A 21,570-nucleotide genomic window follows, 5' to 3' on the forward strand; every position below is an offset into this window, starting at 1 on the left:
GCTTTTTGAGTTCCAATAATTACTTTAGAAGGAGTTGAATAAAACTTTAGAGTGCTCTTGAACAAGAACAGATGGAACAAATAAATCTTTACTTTTGCATGTCTTTCAGTAATTAAGATATGTGCTGGTTTTGACAGGCATAGAGGTAAATTCATTGATGGTTGAAATGATGATGTCAGTTCTCCAGCTCTTTAAACCATAAGATAAAATATTAGACAAAAATATAATTTTCTTGTTCTGTATTTAATTTTCAAAGGATTTATAGCATTTGAAATTCTTCCTCATGTTATTGTAGATGGCAGCACTCAAAGCTCATCTTGTTCCTGTTCTGCATTCTTTGTGGCCATGGCTTTTAGCAGATGATTCCTCAATGCAAATAGCTCTGCATTTGCTTTGTGTCTACACTGCAAACTATCCTACAGGTACGAAAATCACTCTGTGGTGGAATGCATCAAATTTTTTAATCAGAATAATTAAGACAGAAGAGCATAATAAAGGAAAAAGAATGTTTATTGCTACCATAGGAGGAAAGTGTAAAAGCACTGGTCCATCAAAGTCTTTCAAGAGTTTTGATTTTAATACATTCAAGACATTTTTTCAGATCTGGTTTCAAGCTGTTGGATTTAGCAGGAGTGCAATAGTACTAAAGGATTAAATAGCATTTAATTCAAACCATAATGTTTGAAGGTTATGCTGAATGTCCTGCCAAGCTGAGGAGTATATTAGAGGTATTATTCTAGGAATTCTTTAGTAGAGAGCAGTGTATCAGTACTTTATAGGGGTTGTACTTCAGCCCTTATTGAGAACATTCTGGTTTTGACATTGTCAGACAAATTCAGTTTTGTATTAAATTCCTTCAATTTATTTATGCCTTGGACTAAGTAGCTTGCATTTGTATAGTTTTCATAAGGAGTCTCCTTTTTGTTTGAGCAAACCTGTTTTTTTCCATTGACAATTATCCCCACGACTATAAGCCTGAACGTTTTCTAGCATGGATTTTTCTCTTTCCATATCCTGGTTATTTAGATTTTACAAATCATAGGTAATGATTTGCAAGTATCTTGGAGACACAAAAGCATCTGCTCCTTTCTTCCTGTCAGGATACCATAAAATAGTTAACATGGTTAAAATATGGCCCTTTTTTAAGGTTAATGTGTCCAGACACATTAATGAGCTTGCAATGGCTTTTTTCATAAAGAATTGTTTTACTATGGGCTGATGAAAGACCTGTATTAGTCAGCTAAAGAGTATAAAATAGAAATGTAGTGTCCTGTGAAAGTGCAAGAAATCAAGCTGAAGTGACTGTAGGCTGCATTTTTATTTTCCTTGCTGATAAGAGCAAGTGCTCTCTGATCCATCATGTTTTTTCTTTCTGTTCAGAATAGCTGGTTTATGAGGTATCCCAAATCTACCTACTCTGAACTGGTTAACCACTCCTCCTCAGTGTAGTCAGAGAAATGCATGTAAATGTTTGTTACAGTTAAACATTGTCTCATTTTTATTTACTTTTGCCATGAAAGAAATTAACTGTTGTTCCTGATGGCCAGTGCCACTCAAAAATCTGTATTTGTGCAGAAAGCATTTATCTATATTAGGTTGGCAACATAGTTGTTCCCTGCTGCTGTATTAATTCTAACTTGTAGCTCTGTAGCATAGGATTGTGCATTCTTCTGTTGGACAACATGACAGCTGCAGACAGCGCTTACATTTCTCAGAAAATATTCTAAGAAACTTTTATTAATCCTTTCAAATTATACAGAGACCTCTTTTTCTTAACCAATTTCAGAGAATCCTTTCACATTCAACTGCCAGATAATCATATAATTAGATATATGTTCCATTTCTTAAGGAGACTTTCTTAGATGGAGCATTAGCTTCTATTTAACAGCAAAATCGCCTCTTACATTCTAGAACAATAGAGCAGTAGATGCCTGTTCCAGTAAAGTGACACATTCAGGCACATTTCTGTTCAGAGCATGTCTGGTTAACTTCATAGGGGTTCAAAGAAAAGATACCTAACAAATCCTTTGAGAAGTTCCATCTCAGTGTTTGAGCAGTTGTGCTGTTCTTTCTACAGATTTTTCTTTTAATACATGTCTGCGTTTCTAATATGATAAATGTCTCATTGCTTTAAGGTTGTGCTTCACTTTGTTGGGCCACTGGTGGACAATCATCACTTCCATCTGCACGAAGTGCAGGTGGCAGTTCATTAATGCATTATGTCTTGAAGTTGGCTTCCCATGTGACAAATAATAACAGCTCAGTTCAGCAAGTGGTCTTTTGTCTAATATCTAACCTTGCTCTGTCTCATGACTGTAAAGGCATTATTCAGAAGGTAAGTAAATGGTAACCTGTATTTTAGCAATGGATACAATTTCCATTTTAATAAACTCTCATATTTTAATATGGGGTGTCCTGTGATCATATAGAAATGTTTCTGTGGGAATCAAATCCATTGTGTCTTCTCAGTTAGTTGTGTTACTCTTCCCTGAGAGCAGAGAGTACTTCAGTTAGTCATAGTCTGGACAATTTTTGCTAGAGCTTTTTGTAACCTCTCTCTTTCAGTGGGTTGTAACATTTTTGATACCCGTATATATTGATAGTAATCACTAGTGGATCATGAAAGTGAGTATGCTGTAGAATAAACTGCACAAGAATGAACAAGAAATTAAACATTGCGTCAATCATTTGGTATACTGGGGGAAACATGACCTTTGCGAAAGTTTTAGGAAACCAGCAGTGATCAGATGTTAGATAAAAATCTGTTCTTATTAGGCACATATATGTAATCTCTTTTCCTCTTTATATTTTGTATATAGAATGATCCTTACTCTGTTTCATCAAATGTACTTTGAAAAATCTGTTTCCCTTAAACTTGATCATTTAAATAAATTCAGACCTGTAGAAAAGAAGACAGGCCATATAGAAAGTCAGCTGTAGTAGTGATATGATGAGCTAATGCAACAGAAATTATAAAACGTGTGTTTGTTTCTAGCATCTTTTATAGTAATTTATTAATTGCAAAAATTTCTTTTGATCTCCATTAACAATGTTCTGTTCTTGGACCTAATTGTCTGTTATAAATGCAGGGGGAAATAGATCTTTTTGTGATGCTAATTATGTAAAGCATGGTCATACATTACAAAGTGGCTACTACTAAAACTTTTTGATAGAAACAAGGAGTTTGTGATCTCTTCTGTAGTAGCTGTTGCATTCTGTAAATTGTTTTTGCTTTTAGACTCATCGCAGTTTCACTCTAGTGTGATAGTACTTCCTTCTCTCTCATGGGCTCTGCTTTCATAAGTGTAAGCAATGATGAATAATCAATTCCCTCTGTGAAAATAAATTACCAATATTATATTCACATGAAGAAAATCACAATGAGTTTGTATGCTGGGTTGCTTGCTTTTAACCAGATGCTTGTATATGTTAAAAAGATTCAGTGAGGCTGGGAATATTTAGTCAAGGACTTTTTCATTAGAGGAATTTATGTGAGAACACTTCCCTTTTGCAACAGGGGAATAGATTTTCATCTTTACTCAGAATCTCCTTAGAGCAGAGGCAAACCTTGAGATAGTGTTTGTAATATCAATGCACAGTTCTTTTTCTTCAAAGCTTGCAAAAATTCCTCTGGCTGTCAGTGAAGGCGGAGGGTGGTGCTGTAGGTTCTTACGAGTCACTTCCAACTCAAGACATTCTGTGATATCTTTAGCATTTGTTAATAGCATGCAATGATAAGTGAGGAACCAAGAATACATTATCTAAGTAGTGCATTGATTCACTTCAAATGTCACTAGCTTTTTTTTTTGGGCAGAAACACTGAGTGCATAGCAGAAAGCTTATGTAGTGGTGGAAAATAGCCTTTAAAGAAATATATTGTGTTGGATCAACTTTTATCTATCTACTCTGCATAAATTATTATGGATGAAAATGTATGTTACCATATTAACTTTTTAACCATGCAGTGGATTCTTTTTCATATGTAATTTTTTTCAAAAATCCTTGACTAATAATGGGTTACTATAAATTCTAAATACCCTTTTTCTTCCTTCTAACAGAGTAACTTCCTGCAGAACTTCTCTCTTTCATTGCCAAAAGGAAGTAATAAAAATTCCGGTAATGTGTCTACTCTCTGGCTAAAGCTGCTACTGAATATATCTTTTGAAGAAGATGGACAACAGATGCTCATGAAGATAAATGGGTTTTTAGACCAGATCACTGAAATGTGTAAATACAAGCACAAGAGCAGCCAACATCTAGCTCTTCTTATTCTACATAACATATGTTTTAGTCCAGCTAATAAACCAAAGATATTAGGTAATGGTAAGTATCTGAGGGTCTGCAAAGTGTTGTTCTCTGAGAATATAATGGCTTCCAGAAGACTATATTTTAACAGCAGTTTGGGTTACTGACCAAGAACTCAATGTGTTGTATTTTAGAAGAGCATATTTATAAATGTTAACTTTTTAGAAGTAATTACAGAATACATATTTTGGCAGAGAGACAATTACAGTAATGCATAATATTAGGAAAAGCAAATTAATAGTTCTAAAAAGAAAATCAAGATTAATTTTTAGACAGATTATTTAGATATAATAAAACACTATGAATGAAAGGATTTTTTGCAATTTTTTCCGGGAGGATTGAAGGATTCTTTGTGTTAGTCAGTTTGAAGTAACTGAACTTCCTATCTTCCCATTGGACAAAACTTTCTTACTTTGTGCAAATCATGAATGTTAAGACAAATTATTTTATGTCCTGTCATGTACATAAAATGTTTACAATAATGATCAAGTTATGTCATGGCATGTATATTTAATGTAACAATGTGTTCAGAACTTTTTCCTTGGTTATTTGTAGAAGGCATATTTCTTTCCCTCATTTAATTGCAGAGAGAATGTTTCTGTCTTTGTTTTAAGTTCTCAGCAGGTTTTCCATAGTGTCCATGCTTTTTATTTTTCCTAAGATGTGGATTTACTGCCTTAATTAAATATGCATTATTCAGTTACATAATCAGTGAATTTTTGTTATGAAATGAACAAGCAAAGTTGAAAAGTTCGGCTTCAGAGCAATGCTAGAAAATTAAGGCACCTACAGTGGGGTGGCAAATATTTTTCATTGATTGCAAATCATCTGCATAACAAGTATGAAGGGAAGTAGAAACATCTTAATATCCATCCTGAAGTGGCTCTAATTGTGGCTACTGGGAGTTATAAAACAGTTCCACAGCTTACTCAGTCCCTAAGCATAGCTGATAGCTATACGTAATGTTCATGTTTTATTACTGGTGGCTTAACTTTTTAGCATTACTTGGTTTTGTTTTTCTGCATTTTTTAACACTTCAGTGTACTGTGCTGATTTTATGAGCATATTGAAATTTAATCGATAATAAAGTTTCTGTAATTCCTCTGCCATACCAGTACTTGTCATAAAAATAAGTATACTCCAAACATCAATATACTGAGGCATGTAAATATATTTACATTGCTCTTGATCATATTTTGTAGTTGCATTTGATTTCATTTTTTTTATTTGTCTCATTAGATCAAGCCATTGCAGTACTGTCTGCCTGTTTGGAAAGTAACAGTCCTGCTGTTCAGAGAATAGGAGCAGCTTCGCTTTGGGCTTTGCTTCACAACTATCAGAAGGTTAGTATTTGAGAAATCTGTGAAAAAACTGTAGTGTTATACTTTTATGCTGTAAACAATACAGTAATCTCTAAGTAAATAATAAAAATAAAGTTTACAATAGTCATTCTGTTTTGTTTTAATTGCATAGCTGCTGAGGCTGGGAAATTAAACAACATGGTGTAGAAGCATCTTGTCCTTAGTAATTTGTGACTGCTTATATAAATGCAGTCTATATGATGATGCAGTCATACTAATTCTAAAAATTCCTGCATCTCATGCTCTGATGAATTACTGTAATTTTTTTAACTTTGCTGTTAAGGTGTGATCATGTGGGCAGGAAAGCTGATTGTGTTTTATGTGTTTGTGTGTACTACAGGCAAAAGTGACTTTGAAGAACCCATCCATAAGGAGAAGAATAGATGAGGCTTATTCTTTAGTGAAGAAAAGTAGGTCTTACTTCTACCTAATGCAAATTCTTACTTTTTCCATCATTAAAGCATTTCAGTTTATATCATCACAGTAAGTTTTTGTTGTGCTAAAAGTTTTTGGAAGGCTACTTTTGTCCCTAACATCGTAATTAGCAATGTGACTTATGGTTAGGCATCTTATAAATACAGATGGAGAAAAATGCCTTAGGTAAAGACCTTAGGTAATTGCCTAGGTTAATTTTGAAGCATAGGTCTGAGCATGCTTGCAATAAAAAATTTTTGTCACAGTACAGTTCTGTAAATCTTTAAGTATTAAATTTAGTGATAAAAAAAATTATTTTTTTAGCATTGACTTTGCCTAACCATGCTCAAGCCTCAGAGTGTTGAGCCACATAGAGAAGGGATCAGAACAGGGCATTGTTCTCACATTAAAATATTGCAGCACGGGTTAGTGACATTCTGAAAGCTTGAGATTTTTGCTCAAGTAACTGGACTTAACTCTTGTTTGAATGGCTTCAATACAGTAGGTTCAGCTGAAGAACATTCAGTATTAAAGGTGTTCAAACATTGGTCTGTTGTTGGAGCTTCAGTAGCTGATAATGGGTTTATTTATTTAAGTTAGTCTAATCTTGAAAGGACATGATAATGTCTCATTTTTAAGCTAATGAGTTTTCCTACTAATTTAAATTGTTCTATGGATGTACTCAATTAGGTTTATTGATTAAGGGGCTTATAATACCAGGTTTCCATAGTATTTGCATAACAGGTTTGCCACAAACTTTCTGGCTACATTGACCATTGTTGGTACCCTAATAAGGAGGAGATGTATTTTTGATAGAACATCTCGTGATAGTTTTTTCTGCACTGTCACCCAAATTCACTCATTTTGTGAATGTACTGTTTTTTCAAACTCAGCCTTTAATAAGTCAGTCCTTAAACATAACAATACAACATTTCATATACTGAAAATATATTAATATGATATATGTTTGTATTGTTCCTTTTAGTAGAACTACCATTGATCAGAGACTTTGCAAAATACCATGTTGAATCAACAAGGTAGAAATAGGTACCTTTTACAGACTTCATAACATTAATCCCCATTTATTTATGTACTGCTATAGAACAAGAAGTCCCAGACTGAACTATTAATTTTAAATCAGTAAACATTTGCATATCAAAATAAGGAGTATAAAAGATTTTATGCAGCTGTCATTGTTAGAGTTTACCGTTGTGTAATATGTCATCAATATTGTTACTGAAATATTCCTGCATTAAGGGTCTCAACTAATCTGTGCTTGTCAAGCTTTGATCACTTAACAGTTATTACTGGGCTAAGATGCTAGATTGTTGTTCTGAGTACACATGGGGAAATTTTTCAACATGGCTATTGTTATTTTACATTGCCTGCTTTTTTGTACCCAAGGGAAAAAACAAAAACAGACTTTGCAACATGAAGTATTAGTATTTGATTTGCTACTCATTAATACACAGGTTGAGGTCATAAACCAGCATGAATTCTTGCAAGGCATTTAATACAATCTTTGTAAATGTAATTTTATATTAAGAACCAGCTAGAAATTAAAATCTTGGTGTTTTTTTCCTTTCAGGTTCTCCACAGCCAGAAGAAGATGAACTGCATGCCTACCATCTAAAATGTTTAGAGACTCTAGTGCAGCTTCTCGATTGTTAATGGTCAGTGTTAATGATTGTTAATCAGTCAGTTTCTCATGTTGAAATTGCACGGCTTGTTCAATGAGAGCCTGAAATTTGAAGAAAGCACTTCTGATGCACAGATCTGTGGCAGCAGCAGATCTGCTGTAGTAGAAATTTATCAAGCCTTTGAGGAAGGAGTTCATCACTTTGAACCAAAGAAATTGGACTGTATCTGGTTCAAACTGTACTGTAATCCCAATGGGAAATTACAACTATGCTACTATGTAAAGTATGTACACAGAAGAAGGACTGTACAGGGGAAAAGATTTGAAAAATGAGTAATTTCCTTAAATTGTGTATTGAAATTGTTACTGTAAAGTATTAGAATTTCTGGTTAGAGTTGTTCTTAATAAAGGGGTTTTTAACTGAGATCAGCATTTGCTGTGAGTAAAGTAAAATTTTTAAGGTTGCAGGGGTGCACAGTGTATGATCAGATTCAAAAACTGAAAATGTTGGTAATTGTGGTGTCCTACACATATTAGATACAGAACAGCAAGGTGAATGTTGTAGTTTTGAAGATTTCAGTTCAAATTGCTGCATGTTTTTTAAGATGCTAGCAGTTGAAAAAGAGCTCTCAATTGGTGATATTAGAGGTGACAGTTCTGTTAAGGTAGCAGTTTAATCAGGATATGGGATGTGTGTATCCATTTTAGTTACATTGCAACCGTGTAGAAAATACTTGAATCAAAATCTGTTGGTTTCTAAAGACTTTGAATCTTTTGCTGGGGCAAATTCCCTCCTTTCCCCCATTATCCCAGCCCGTGTTGCTTTTGGAGTGCTACTATGTAACTATTCTTCTAAGCTTTTCAGTATTCTATGCTGAAAGAGTTTGAGAGAAAAATGCATTGGTGTCTGAGCACAACAGTTTTTCTGACGATGCTTCTGGAGTATCTAACAGGGTGTTTTAATTTCCCTCAGCACATAAAGCTTTTATTTTATGTCAGAGTCAGATAGAAGTGAGCTAATTCAAAGCAAAACCTGAATAACATTGCTAAGAATTATAGCAAGGCCATGTCTACCTGTAATTAGTCTTTTCTTCTTAACCAGGTGATGAAAGTATTTATTTTCTGCTGACCAAGTGGAATTTGGTTTATTTGTTTAGCAGTGCTTGTAAATTATGTGTGACTTGATATAATTCAGATGACCATAAGTGTGATGCTTATGGCTGGGTTAAGTCATTACTAGAAATGTAATTATTGGCTGGGTTAAATCATTAGTATAAATGTAATTATTGGCTGATCTCCCACCCCTCTCACCATACAAAGAGCAAGGATGGACCACCAGAACTTGATTCTTTTCCACTTACTATGTTGTGTAATTACTCTATTTTGCAAAGCACTTGTTAAATGCTGTCATGCTCATCCCATGGTAATTATTTCAAACACTCAGCTGCAGGTCAGGAGACAGCTCTGCAAGTCAGCATTTGCTGACTGGGCTTGGTAGTGTGAGGTCTCTTCCCCTATGACTACCAAGTGCTGAGTCTCTTTAGAGACTTGTGTTTCAGCATACTCACCCCAATGATCTCTCTCATAAATCAGTCACTAAGTCAAAATACAGATGGTTTGCCATTTTTTCTGTTTCAGAAAGACAAAAAATGACAGTGCTTAATGCAAAATGAATTCTAATGGAAGTAAACCACTCGTGCAAGGATGGCAAGAGCTCATTCAATGCAGAAATGCACATGGAACTCATGAGGGGAGTGAGGGCTGCAGTTGCAAGTGCAAGTACAATATAATAAGGCCATAGAAGATCTGGATGCTTGTTTGCTATTAAACATTTCTATTCTACTAAGCTGTGCTTGTTCTTGAAGAAACTATTCATATTGGATAATCTGGGCAAATTGCTAGTACATTTGTTGTTACTGTAAACCTTAGTGCTGTGTTTATCCCCAAAATGAGCTATTTTCTCAGTATCCTGCAATAATTTACAGTTGTGGGTAACAATTGTAGCCATGTCATAAGTAAATACTTATGTTTGGTGTTTCTATTCTGGAAAATCAATTATTTTTTTTTTTAATTCTAAGGACTAAAATCTATATTCACATTGTGAATAAGCTTTCCTCCTTCAAGATTAAGGAAAGGGCTTTATGTATTTGTTTGAAGGACAGCACTTCCTTCCATCACATTTTCTCTTAAAAACTAGGGACATAGAGTGGCTGCATCCTGCCTTCCTGCATGTTAACATAGTGAGTTATAAAATGTAAATGACCCTATATTTCCTGTTCACTGGCTCTTAGACTACTATAAATAGCCTCACAATAACCTTTAGTCTTAATAGCTTTCACAGAAAAAGATTTACATAATTAGACTTCGTTCACAGTTAATTTCCAGATTTTGGAGATCCATCTGTCTTGAAGGATGGGGTATTTGTCATGTTTGTGTTTTCAAAGAAAATTAAATCCTTAAATACCTTCAAATTCTAAGACCTGTAAAATAATTTTTTACATTACAGAGGAAAGTGCAATTAAAGTGGAGATGAATTCCCTGAATAAGCTGCAGAATTTAAAAGGTAATACTCAACTTTCATCTAGTTTCCCTAATAAAAGGCACAGCCATGCAAGCTAGGAGTCTCTTGAAAATCCTTATCCAGAAGAATTCAATTACCATTTGCACTAACTGCAGATATATCATGTTCTTACTTGGTTGCTTTATCTTTTATGATAAGCCTGTAATCAAGAAAGAAGTTATTAAATTCAAAAGAGGTAAGTGCATAAAATCCACTAAAAATGAGGCTTTCAGATTCTTTTTTTAAGATGGATGTGTCATCTAGTACATGCTCAAAACTTTCACAGAAATAATTTTCACTTAAGTAGGATAAAACTGTAGATTAAGCTTAAATAATTTCGTTTTGATTGTGTGTGTTCATGCAGATAGAGACATTTAGTCATGACTTGCTGATGAAGTTTTCAAACCTTTGAGTAATAGGTTTTCAAGCCTACTTGAAAATCCTCAGGAAAAATACTTCATTTATGAGAAAGGGACTATTTTTTGCTCGTCCAGCAATTTGGACTTATGGATTCTCCTCACTCAGCAGCTACACATCCCTGGATGATGTTTTTCATTGATTCCTTTCCATACCAAACTTGCAAATTACAGCAATTACGGGCTTGTGGCAGCAGTTCTGGCCAGACTGGGGAGGGGAGTTTTCTATACTGAGACTTCAGTCCTGCTTTTTTTCAGGATTTCCCTTGACTGTAAAGTAGAAGCTGCTGTGACAGCTTCTCAAATATGTTTTTCCTTCAGGGAAATGTTTTAATGTCTTCTAGGGGAAAAAAACATGGTTAGCAGCCACACAACAATTGCTGTCCCCTGGGGAGTTTGGGGCCACTCCATAGTTCACTTGAGGTTTCTTCTGGTTGCACAAAACAAGTGATTCCTTCAGCTCTCTCCAAGGTGGCTCCTAAAGTAATCATTCACAGCTCCACTGCTGAGATAGCAGTCATACTGCCATTGCTTTAGGACAGAGAAGGAGTTGTGGTAAATATAATTTCCCAACACTGCAATTCCGTGGGCTCCTCTCTTGGCTCCTGGGCTGCACTGTGAAAGATATTTTATCGCCTCACCATCATCATCTTTTTGTGATTACCTGACCTCATTCAGGAATTCTGTGTGGCCTCTGAGCACTTTAAGACCTGGTTAGTCTCCCTGTGTTGTAAACCATAAAGGTCTGTCCCCATGATTTGAGGGTCAGAGCGTGCCCTCTGGCCTCAGTTCCAGCTGTTCTTGGGCACATCTTATTTTTATAACTCGTATTTTAGGTACTGAACATTAGCAGTAGGGGTTTTATAATTAAGTTTGGTATTCTCCCCTCCACTCCTCCTCCAATCCTCTCACCCACCACAACCTTTGCAAAAAAAAAAAAAAAAAGAAAAAGAAAATAAAAATAAAAAAGAAAGGAAAACTGTATTTTCACTGGAAGAGAATTATTATACAGTTCATGCATCCAAAATCCTCATAAACAAAACTCATGGACCTACCTTGAATGGTGAATCTGGATGTCATAATTTCAGTTTCTTGATTGCTTGCCAATAAGCCTATAATATAAATTTATAAGTTTTTAGATCCCAGTCCTTAGCATTTACTATGTACATGTAAGTCTTTGCTGAGCAGAACACGGGATGGCAATTCTCAGTGCTTCACATACAGTACGTAACACATGACTTAGTTCACATATATGACTTGCAAATTTCCACGGGTGTTGCACATCTTTCTTTAAAAACTCGGCTTTAGTAATATTTTCTAATTGAGTACATCTTCAGAATACTGACCTGGAGTCGAAATACAAATGAGATCAGCTTCAGCAGCAGGGAATGCTTTTATACTTAAATACTTTCACCAAAATATCCTTCACTAACCCTAAGTGGCAGTGCAGAGCTTCACAGAGACACAGCAGAGCATGAGATTGGGGAGGATGACCTCAGCCTGTGGCCCAGTATCTTAAAACAGATTGGGAGTTACAGGATCACCTGTGTCTGTGTTTTACATCCAGGGAGTAATAAAATGCACATTATTAGGAACTTTCTGGTCAGTCTAGATATGTCTGCTAACTGTGCTAATTTTCTGTGTTATGCTGCATCACAGGCTGTCATTGACTTCAGACATCAGTTAGTTATCTGAACAAAAAAATCCCAACAAACCAAACAAAGGAACCCAAAAATAACTCTTTTGAGGGAATACAGTTGTCATTTGTATTGACATCTAGGTAAGTTGAGAAAGATGCACTCTCAACTGGGGCAACACCAATCAATGTGCAAGCATCAGCATAGCAGTGCTCATCACATAAATACAAGCTTAAAGTCTTGTAGACGAGCTCTAAGTGATTACACTCCTGAGGTGGGTTTCACCAAATCAGGCTCAGGAAAATTGTTTTTGGTTTCCATTCTAGGACTTCGTAACTGAGGATTTGCAGAAGGACTTTCTCGTGTTGCTGTGGCAGCTGGAGAATGACTCACTCCTCCTCAGCCAGAATTTTTCTTGCCCATTAGGATATTTTCCAGAAAGATGTCTTTAACAGTTGAGTAACAGTACCTGAATAAAAACTTTTAGTTGCTTCCAATTAAGACTACTCTATCTGAATCTCGAGTTTGGTGAACAGGGCTTGGACTACGTGATCTTCAGAGGTCTCTTCCAACCCTAACAATTTCATGATTCTGTGAGTCCTGTAGATCTAACGGGCTTTAGTGCCTATATGATTAATCTGCAGTTTCAAAGCTTTTTATTAAAAATGGCAAATAACTGAGAAGTTTCAAGGGCTAGCCCAAGCTGCTCCTGCAGGTAGCAGCAGTGCCACTGGAATTCTCTTTTTTTCTGAAAGTTTTGGTGTGATTTTTCATCTGTTTGTGTAAATTACGACATCAGCTGCTCATTAGTCCACAGCTCAGGAGACTGTTTTTAGAATCTCTGTTGTTATTGCTTCATGCCTGCAAGATGTACAGTTTCCAGCATTAAAAATAAGTTTAAAAAAAGGAATATTAAATTTACCTGCATGCTGATTTCTGACCTAATAACTGCTACTCTGGAGTGAAAAATCTTGCATTGTCCAAAATCATTCTGCAATAATTAAAGGTTTTCAAGGCATGCCTGAAAAAAAATGCATATAAATACAAGAGAAGGAGTGGATCCATACAGCAGGAGGTTGCCAGCAGCTGGCAAAGCCTGTGGGGAGCTTTTGGGGGTCTGTGCAGCCTGTGGCTGCCTCTCTGTCTCAGGAGATTTATAGCAGAAAAATTCTCTCTGCTCACTTTGAGTGTTTGTTGACAGTAATTTGCCATTGTATTGTTTCTATTTATTACATTTATCATATAATGACAGCAATCCTCCCTCTTTATTTTGAATAAAGCAAATATTTTTACACAGTATTATGGGGCAATATGATTGAGGAGTCACAAAAATACCTTAGATATTGTTTCTAAAGCTAATTTTTGTAGCAAGTTTGCCTCCTGTAAAAACAAAATGAGGAAAAAAACCTGTAGCACAGCAATGGATTATATAAGGATTTGTATTCTTCTGTGAGTATTATGGAGTCTGTATGTGGTTAAACATGGAGTTTAATGTTGTGGGATTTCTTCAATCTGCTTTTCAAAATACAGTATGACAAACAGCATGGAATTTTATTTTTTTTGGAAGTAACAACAACTGATTTTATGACGCAAATGACCATAAAAATCAATAGAAAAATCTAATTTTAGGTGGTGTCTGACTAGGTCCCAGCAGGGGAAACGTTATTGTATGGACAAAGTCACTGAAGAATATAGCAGGAATTGAGGTCAAAATGTAATCACCCAGAACACAGTTCTTCAGGGTGGATTATTTTATTCTCTCTCTGAACTGAAATACCTTCTAATGGTAACAAATCTCCTTATCCTGTGCTGGGAGTGTATTTGCCATAATGTATTAGAAGAAAGATCCTTAACAGCCTACGTACTTCTTCATATGATTCTCGAAAATGTTATGTGCTTTCTCTCCAACATGCTGGAATAACTTTATTTTCAGTTAGAGACAAAATGGCCACATGGAAGGAGTGGTAGGTGGTAAGTGCTAAACTAAGGGTTTGAAATCTAACTAAAACTGAACATTTAAAGAAATAGAAAACAAGAAGTAAGAGAGATAAAGAGACAAAAAAGAAACATTAAAACAGGTAAAATAGCCTGGTACTGTAGAAAATCAGTTCAAAAAAAACATAGCTATAAACACCTGTGAAAACAGCAACTTGCTGTGCCATCATAGTTTGTTTGAATTTCAATTATTTAATCTTTATTTTCTTTTTTTGTTGTGTTTTTGTTTAGCAACAATCTAAGATATGTTCCATTGCTGCTGTTCTAGCAACTTTTGTGGACTCTTATTCTACAAATGGCAGTTTTGTGCCAAACACTTCAATGTTGCATCTTTTTATGCTAACATGATTACAGTAGGTTAAGGGGTGGTTTATTTTTTTTTTAAATACCAGTGTAATATTATTAATATTGACACTCTTACAAATGTACCATGAAGAGCTGACTCCTGTGTGTGTTCACCTTCTCATGTATGAATGAAACAGCCAGGCTGGCTCCTCATGGCTGCTTCTCTCTAGCCATCAGTGCATGTTATTGCTGCATTCCAAAGGAGTTCATTTCTTCATACAGAAATCTCCCCTTCCCCAGCAGAAGAAGTATAATCTATGTTTTGGTGAAGTCATTGGAAAATTCTTACTTGGTGATGTTAAGGATAAGATTTGTCTAGTTTTATTAAATTTCAATTACTGGGATTTTTCTTGCATCTATAAGTACACCAACCATGACAGCCTATTTCGTATGTGGCAGAAGGTCACGTAAGTGTCAGAAATTTCTGTTAGCAGAAGTAATTAATACTGTCAAAATCTTTTCAGAAAAGCAAACTGAGAGCTATTTAAGATGCTTTTAATGCTACCCGTCCTGTACAAAGAATTACTAATATCAGAATGCCAGAAAATTGTATCTTTGTTCTCAGAAGTATTTATTCACCTTTTGATGAATTCATTCAGCAGCTATCTCCTGTATATAATTTTATATGTATTTATTTGAAGCAATAGATTTTCTACTTTTATGAAAGGGGGACGCCTATGTATTCTTCTCAGGCTTGGCAGAGATGAAAAGATGCAAGAGTTTTGGTTGTGTAAAAAAAGACGATGGAGAAATCATGTCCAGGAAATATCATTTACTGTTATCTACAACAAGGACAACAAAAAACAGCACACAAAGCTTAAATCCCAGGAATCCACGGGCAAAATACAGCTATAACTACATAGTGTATCTTTCATTTTATGTTTTGAAAAATAATAAACCATAATAATAATTCTACATAGCCACATTTCCCGTTACAAAATATATATGGATTGCAATGGATACAAACACTGATGAAAGTAAGCTGAAAAATGCAATTTTGGTCCTGGATCCAGGATGTTTGTGTGAATAAACCAAAACCTGAGTTTGTGTGTGTGATAGTCCACCATGTGCATGAAGAGCCCTCTCCCATTTGATCTTTAGGAACTAACTGCCTGCTAAGTCAAGGTCTCTGGTTATTTCTGATCAACCTGAATGCAGACAAGCAGCTCTTTATAACTGCCCTAGCATGGTTTACCTCAGATTATCTCCTGAAATTCCTGTCTGCCTAATGCATCAGATTATTCTGGTAAGCCTTTGAACACTAACACATCATAAATTCAGATCACTACCTTTTAAAAGATCTCTCTAACAGAAATACAAAAAATACCCACTAAAAATAGGAGGACAAAATTGTACAAAAAGAAATAATCTGCTGTTTTCCCACTTTGAGTGAATCAAAATCACGGAAGCACAGAATCTTTTAGGCTGGAGAATACCTTCAAATCATCAAGTTCAACCTCTGACCATTCACCACCCTGTCAATTAGACCATGACAGTAAGTGCCACATCCAGCTAGCTCTTGAATGCTTCCGAAGGTGGTGACTTCAACACCTCCCTGGGCAATTTGTTGCAATGCTTAACAAGCTTTTCCATTAAGAAATTCTTCCTTATATCCAACCTGAACCTCTGCTGGTGCAGTTTGAGGCCATGTCCTCTCATCCTGGTTGTCTGGGAGAAGGGGCCAACCCCCACCTGCCCGAAACCTCCTTTCAGGAAGTTGTAGAGAGTGATAAGGTCTCCCCTGAGCCTCCTTTTCTCCAGGCTAAAAAATCCCAGCTTCCTCAGCTGCTCCTTGCTTGGCTCAGTCTCTAGAAGACATATGTGTTGTATTTAAACTGACAGGGGCTTTGCACATGATTTCGACTAAGGGGAGTTCAATTCAACCATCAAAATAAGAATATCATATATTTGACTGATGGCAGCATCAATATGTTAGGGTGGTTATGTTTGGATCGTTGATAAGCAGCTATGCTACTTCACAGGCATTCCTATGGATCATACATGTTATTTATAAAAACTTGTCACAGATTAGTGCCTCTTGTTATGAACATACCAATGAAACAAAAGATCTATGCAGTCACAATCATTCAATTTAAAAGTTAAGCCTAAATGACTTGTGATAATTTTTCAAGGGGTGCTCTGAAACCCTATAGATGTAATTAAACTTTCAGCTTCTTAGAAATTGGTGAACAAAATTACAGGCTATATTTTGGAAAATCAAGAAAAATCTCTGATATTCCTTCTCAAACTGAAGACACTAATTGAGAATATGACTCACCACAGCTTTATGTCAGTATAAATATCATTGATTTCTTTGGAACTACATTAGCATAAAACAGATGTAATATGTTGCAGTGGATCAGGCAGGAGTTTATGGCACAATTATGCTACTTCTACTAAAACAAATGATTGCAGCAGATATTCCTTGGCTACGTTTATTCACAGTTGACTGTGATACCTTTCTTGTAAAAGCTCTACTGTTTTGTTTGACTTTGTCTAAACAAATGAAGTTCTGCAAAGCAACAAAATGCACAAGAAATATCTCTCCTGAATTTTAGTAGGAAAGGGAATTCTATTTGAGGATTGTTATTTATCAGTCCATTTTGAGTGGAAAGGTAAAAGAAGCCCAAACTAATGCCAAAAATACCCACTTTAATTCATTACAATAGAATAGAATTTTAATTTTTTTCTTCATATTTTGGTTATTTTTTCGTTTCATTGCATATATAAAGATTTGACAGGATGTAGTTGTTTTTGCATACTTTCTGTGTCATTCTTAAACCCTTTCCGAGGTTCAGACTGGGCAGAATTTAATTCATGATTCATTCAAAAGTTTGCTAGCAAATGGTTTTTTGTTTTTTATTTTGAATATACCGAAGCAGGGCAAATTTAGGGGAAGAGTTCACGTGTTTTTTCTTAACAATGCTTCTTTCAAGGGGGAGTTTGTGTGGTCGGTGTTTTAGCTCTTCCAACCTTTGAAACCAGTCCAAGATCAAAAAGTGGAAAAGAAAGAAGTGGCCATGCATTCTTCCAAGGCATTTGTCTGGAAACCAGGATATTTGTGCTTGGCATTTGGTGTTTGGGGTGGTTTTACTTGCTTTTTGTTTTCTCTTTCTATGTGTGTTTGTGTGTGTAGAGGGGAGATTTTAGATAGCATTGTCTGCTTGAGTTGATCTTGTAGGAGAGATGTGCACTATCAGAAAATGATTAACTGTCACTTTGCTGTTTACCAAGCTTTTTCCCAATAAAGGGAAACAAAAAGGGCTTAAGACAAAGAAGATGCATGAGATAACTTTGCTAGAAAGGCCACCTTTCAGGTCCTGGATACATCAACAAAAAAGGGTTAAGGATGCCATATAGAAAAGACACATTGTTTGCTCTCTTTAACTTTTTGCCTCGATTTTGAAGGCCATTTAAAAACTCATAAGCTTCTTTGCCTTATAAAAGTTAGAGGTCTTTCTCGGAGAAATTTCTGATCTGACAACATCTTGTAATTAAGGATAGTCTCATCCTCAAGTGAACTGCCTCTGCAGGAAGTTTTCACATCCAGGCTGTATTTGAGGGCATTTGAGCTCTGTAAACCTCTGCCAGAAAGAGAAAAAAATCCAGCAACATTCATTTCCTTAAACAGACTTTTAACAGGGCTTTTTTAGCAGCATGATGGACATAAAAAGAAGTGTTGACCTAGGAAAAGGATAATTCAGGAAGAAAAATAGGAGTATGAGGATGGCTGTACTCTGAAACAGAAAGTTCCATTTCCTGTCCCAAAACCAGATTTTTGTGAGAACCTTGAAGCCTTTCTGCTTTGATTTTTCTTTCATTAAATGAAACTTGCATGTTTCTGCAAAAAACATCACTTTTTTGCAAACGAATAAAGTCAGAGATTTCAGTAGGAATACAAAAAGTAAATGGAAAGAAATAAACATCGTTAACTACGCAGTATTAGTACATTATTACTTTGAGACCCAAATTTACTTTACTAAATTCTTTTGTGATTTAGGTTTTTTCATATATTTCAAATGTTTTCTTTCATGTTATTACTGGATAGAAATTAATAATCTACTTGTCAGCAGATTTTGAATACAAATCCAGTACTATTTTCCTATAATAAAAATAGAAGAATTAATAAAATATTTCTAAGTAATTTTCTGATACCTTATTGACCTAATCAGTAGCAGACATTTACAGCCAAGATCACTGAACAGAAAAGGCTTAGATTGAAGAAAAATGTGTGGTGATAATTTTTATCATTAAGCAGTCATGTAAATAAAAATATATAAAATTATTTAATATAAATTAATTGCAAATACAAATAAATAAAAATCCAAAATAAATTAATATTTGATTGGTTTATTTATTGGGATTTTCTCTCCCTTTTTAAAGTAGATTGGCTTTTTCAATTGTCTTTACAAGTATCTTCACTTTTCCATCCTTCACATCCATTCACTTTTTGTTTTATATAAATGCAGAGGAATAATCTGAATGGCTGCTTTAAGGGTTTCCCCTTCACACTCAGATGAACTTCCCTCAAGTTTGATAAGTCCAGGCAGACACTCCGGCCCTGAACACATCAAAGGAGTTACTCACACATTGAATTTGAAAATTCCACAAACTTTCTTATCTCCTACCAACACACCTTTCACTTGAGAATTGGTAGCCCTAGCGCTTCATGGTGTTCAAAAATTTCTCAGCAGTGGTGCTTCTTCCACTGCTCAAATCAGACATTTTTACCATTAGAACATCTCACCATTAGCCATCTGTCACTGAATGCATCCTCTACAGGTTCAGATGACACCCGATACACAGGTATAATCTCCCTGAAAAAGATGTGAAAATGCTCTGCTCTTAGTGCCCTCTAACCATGACATCACAGTGTCACAGCTTAACTCCATCCGGGAGCTCATCCCCACACAACCACTTGCTCACTTCCCAGCCAGGGGGATCAGGGAGAGAATTGGAAGGGTACAAAAGCTACAAAACTCAAACGTGGTTTGAGAGAAGAGAGTTTAATGGGAAAAGCAAAAGCTGTGTGTGCAAGCAAAGGAATCAGGGAATCCATTCCCCACTTCCCATAGCCAGGCATGTTCAGCCCTCTCCAGGTGCATTCCGTCTGGCTGAGAAGGAGTTAGTTTTTCCACAGCAGCCCTCACAGTGCTGTGCAGGACTGATAGCATCTGCACCCACCAAACTACACCCCTGAATATACCTCTGGGGATACCTGGAACTCAGACCGTAAGTTCTGCTGCTGTGACAAGAACTGGAGATAAGCTAAAGTGGCTGCTGTTGTCTGAGTGTTACCTCAGACCCAAGGGGAGGTGTAGTGGTGATCATTTGCACATGAATTTGCTCACCTCTCCTGTAAACTTTTGCTATTAATGTTGTTACTGCTACTGTTTGTTTTCTTATCTCATTGCTGTTTCCAGTAAGCTGTTCTTGTCTCAACCCCTGATCTTTACCTCTTGTGCCTCCAATTCTCCTCTCCAGTCCAATGCAGGGGAGGGGGAAATGAGAACACTGAATTGGAGAATACATTCTTAAATCACAACACTGACACATTTAAGTATTCAGTGTTATGTTAGGATGAATAGCCAAAAATATAAGGAATTTTCCCATTCCAAAAATGCAGAAACATTGGTGTTTATTTAAGATTCCTGAATTCATATCCTCTTATAATTTTTTTTTCTCTGAGGCATGTTATCATAAAACTATGATTTATATAACATTACTTCTTGCAGGTCAGTATGTTTAAGGGTAAAAAATTATTGAGAAGTTGAGCAGGTAGACAATGTTTTCTTTACTTTTTCTACATGTGGGGAAGTCTTAGATTCAATAGTTTTCTTCTCTGAATCATCTTTATTGAGATATCCCCAAAATGTAACTATATTTAATTTGTAAATATTTTCTGTGGGAATGTTTAATGTCCATTTAACTTCTCCTTTGAGGTTAAAGAATACAAACTGAGGAATCCTATCCCTTATGTTACTGAATAAGGCATGCCTATAGATTAATCCAATTTTGGGTGTTTGATTGTTCAATTAAATTACACGCAGAACGGGGAAAAAGCAAATTGAACTATTGCACCTTTATCCATCTGTACCACTCAGCCATCCTACTTAAAGAAAGATAACATGGTGCATGGAAATAGAGGCATTTTTCCTAATGGTTGACCCTCCTCCATAGAGAGAAAGGGACATCCCTTGTCACTGAATTTTTGTTCTGGATTAGGTAACCTGACTTCTACAGGGCTAGAGCTAAACTACAGGGGTGGTCACAGCAGGTGTGAAATTGCTAAAGCCTCCCTCCTCTCAGCCCACTCCCTTCATTACCTTCACTGACAAGCCACAAGAGACTTTTTGGCCTGGCCATTTTCCAGTTGGTCATGTTTGCAGGTAAAGAAGTGGTAGCTGGGGTGGTTTCCCTTCTGGCTGTCTCCTGCTTCACTGCACTGCCACACTCAAGGCCTTTCTTTCTGGTGGTGACAGCCTTCTGCAAGAATATTTGCCACTCTTTCTGCATTATTGCTACAGGCCTATCTGTTAAATCTTAAATACTAATGAATCATTAAAAAGTATTAACATATTTGCTGGCCTTACATGTGTGTCTTATTCTTCACAGTTTTATAGAAATTTCTATTAAAAATCTCATTACAGAGATTATTGTGACATGCTTTGAAACAGCAGCATTCATTACATATTATCTATGTATTGGAATTTGGGAAAATTAATGCACCAGGAAATGAAATGACTCACCCAGGGTCTCTGAAGATGTACGTTCAACTCATGATTAAAGTCCAAGCTGTAGATCTGCATTGTGTTTGCTGCACAATCTTTATTGCTGTTTCTCTTTTTTTCTTTAAACCACATCAGTTTTACATTAAGCTGGAAAATTCCACTGTGCT

The 21,570-nt window shown here is 35.8% G+C and overlaps 1 protein-coding gene across 1 annotated transcript in view; it reads left to right on the forward strand.

Moving 5' to 3' along the window:
- Window positions 1–7,945, forward strand: part of RTTN (rotatin) — a 77,731-nt gene extending 69,786 nt beyond the window's left edge. The window contains exons 44-49 of the mRNA XM_062487589.1: window positions 296–422; window positions 2,136–2,335; window positions 4,059–4,323; window positions 5,545–5,648; window positions 6,007–6,076; window positions 7,669–7,945. Coding sequence (XP_062343573.1) covers window positions 296–422; window positions 2,136–2,335; window positions 4,059–4,323; window positions 5,545–5,648; window positions 6,007–6,076; window positions 7,669–7,751 — 849 coding nt within the window. The 3' untranslated portion in view covers window positions 7,752–7,945. The remainder of the gene's footprint in view (window positions 1–295; window positions 423–2,135; window positions 2,336–4,058; window positions 4,324–5,544; window positions 5,649–6,006; window positions 6,077–7,668) is intronic.
- The last annotated feature ends 13,625 nt before the right edge of the window (window positions 7,946–21,570 follow it).

The sequence above is a fragment of the Cinclus cinclus genome, chromosome 1 (genome assembly GCF_963662255.1).
Source record: "Cinclus cinclus chromosome 1, bCinCin1.1, whole genome shotgun sequence".
In the NCBI taxonomy this organism is placed as follows: domain Eukaryota; kingdom Metazoa; phylum Chordata; class Aves; order Passeriformes; family Cinclidae; genus Cinclus; species Cinclus cinclus.